The sequence below is a fragment of the Anarhichas minor genome, unplaced genomic scaffold (assembly GCF_050575085.1).
Source record: "Anarhichas minor isolate MPS153535 unplaced genomic scaffold, ASM5057508v1 ptg000040l, whole genome shotgun sequence".
Classification (NCBI taxonomy): domain Eukaryota; kingdom Metazoa; phylum Chordata; class Actinopteri; order Perciformes; family Anarhichadidae; genus Anarhichas; species Anarhichas minor.
In genome coordinates, this window is record NW_027466486.1 from 3,562,441 (window position 1) to 3,564,635 (window position 2,195).

At 51.3% G+C, this 2,195-nt stretch overlaps 1 protein-coding gene across 1 annotated transcript; it reads left to right on the plus strand.

Moving 5' to 3' along the window:
* The first annotated feature begins 264 nt into the window (after window positions 1-264).
* On the plus strand, window positions 265-1,588 carry ghsra (growth hormone secretagogue receptor a). Its single transcript, XM_076108252.1, has 2 exons — window positions 265-1,096; window positions 1,275-1,588. The coding sequence occupies exons 1-2, from the start codon at window positions 265-267 to the stop codon at window positions 1,586-1,588; spliced, it is 1,146 nt and encodes a 381-aa protein (XP_075964367.1).
* The last annotated feature ends 607 nt before the right edge of the window (window positions 1,589-2,195 follow it).

Here is a 2,195-nt window from a genome sequence, read left to right on the forward strand (position 1 = left end):
ATCGACTCTCTGCTCCCTGAGGAATCTCAGAAGTTCCCTGTCCGCTCAGAACTGTGACTCGTTTTCACCTTGACTGTAAACAGGATTTTACGAAAGATGCAAAGCGGATCTTGATTTTACGCATGGCTGCCAACCTTTCACGATCATCTCCGCAGCCGATGATGGGAGAAAGGGGCAGCGCCAAGGGCCGTGAGAAGTCCCAGACCTGGGGTGCCTAGCAGCGAGGGCCAGGCGCGGCCCCTTGAATAACCGCGCGACGACAGCATGCCCTCTTGGCCCAATCTGTCGGAGTGCCTCTCCCATAACTGTAGCTGGGAGGAGACCCACAACGCCACGGGGATCGCTGACTTTGGCCTGCCTCCTCTCAATTACTACTCTATCCCTCTCCTCACGGTCATCACCGTCGCCTGTACTATGCTGTTTCCAGTCGGGGTGACCGGGAATGTCATGACCATTTTGGTGGTCAGTAAGTACCGGGACATGCGCACTACTACCAACCTGTACCTGTGTAGCATGGCCGTATCAGACCTGCTCATCTTCCTCTGTATGCCACTGGACCTCTACCGGATGTGGAGGTACAGGCCCTGGCGGTTAGGGGCCGTGCTCTGTAAGCTCTTTCAGTTCGTGTCAGAATCATCCACCTACTCCACCATTCTGAGCATCACCGCGCTGTCAGTGGAGCGCTACCTGGCGATCTGCTTCCCGCTGCGTGCCAAGGCCCTGGTTACCAAAAGGCGGGTGCGTGCTCTCATTCTTATACTGTGGACAGTGTCGCTATTCAGCGCTGGACCCGTGTTTGTCATGGTGGGAGTGGAGCGTGACAGCATGTGGCCAAATTTCAGTTTGGGAATCAATGAGACTGACTTTTCCCTGGAGGACACCCGGGAGTGTAAGATGACGCACTACGCAGTGGAGTCGGGCCTGATGGGTGCCATGGTGTGGTTGAACTCTGTTTTCTTCTTCATTCCGGTCTTCTGCCTCACAGTGGTCTACAGCCTCATAGGCCGCCGGTTGTGGCAGAGAAATAGAGAGACAACCATCAGCTCCCGTGTGTCTCACCGGGACAAAAGCAACAGGCAGACCATCAAGATGCTTGGTAAGTGTGCAGAGCGCGCAGATTACGCACACGCATACTACCTTTCTTTGTAATATAGAAGAAGTTAACAACTAGATTTACGCTTGTTAGCAATTGTAATAATGTTCTGCCCCTCTCCTCTCTCTACCCCACCCTCTCATTTTCACTCTTCACTCATCTTCTTCCTCTCCTGCTCCAGTGGTGGTGGTGCTGGCCTTCGTCCTGTGCTGGTTGCCGTTCCATGTGGGTCGCTACGTGCACTTTCGCTCTCTGGACGCTCCGTCCCCGCTGCTGTCTGTGTTGTCCGAATACTGCAATTTGGTGTCTGTGGTTCTCTTCTACCTGAGTGCCGCCATCAACCCCATTCTATATAACACCATGTCCTGGAAATACCGGGGCGCAGCTGCGCGCCTCTTCGGCCTGGCCGACAGTCAGCCGCCACGAGGCCGTACAGCCAGCAGCATGAAGGGAGACGGCTCGAACGGCTGGACGGAATCCACAGTCAGCTTCTAAATGTGTGACTGTCAAAGTGTCTGGATATGATTTGAAAAAAAACTACCAGTCATAAATTGATAACACGGAGTCATTATTTCTGTCAGGCCGAAGTAAAACGTCTCTGATCACGTGAGCGCCCCTTGGACTAAAAAAAAAAACAGTAAGAGAAAAGCGCGAGCCACAAAAAGCTTACAATCCTCTGCCCACTTTGTCTACATGCATCAATAGAACTTCAATTTTTGTCAAACAGTTAATTTTCTTGTTGGATTATTTCAGCAAGTGCCCGCTCGTTCAACAACACACTCATCAGCGTTTCAAAAGCATGACTGGTGGAGTGCTAAATACACAGCCTGATGAGCTTATATTGATCCAAATGTGAACAACACGTGGGCGCGCGTGCCCGTATACACGCACACATATAGATATAATAGACTACAATTGCCTTATATTGTATTCATACTCTGGATGACAAAGAAACCACTGTAGAACTTGTGGCACTGCTCTGTACTCCTTCACAGAGGGGCAGCAGTGCAGTGACTGTGTGTGTGCGAGTAGGTGTGTGTGTGTGTGTGTGTGTGTGTGTGTGTCTGAAAGAGAGAGAGTATTTGCATGTGTGTGTTGTATG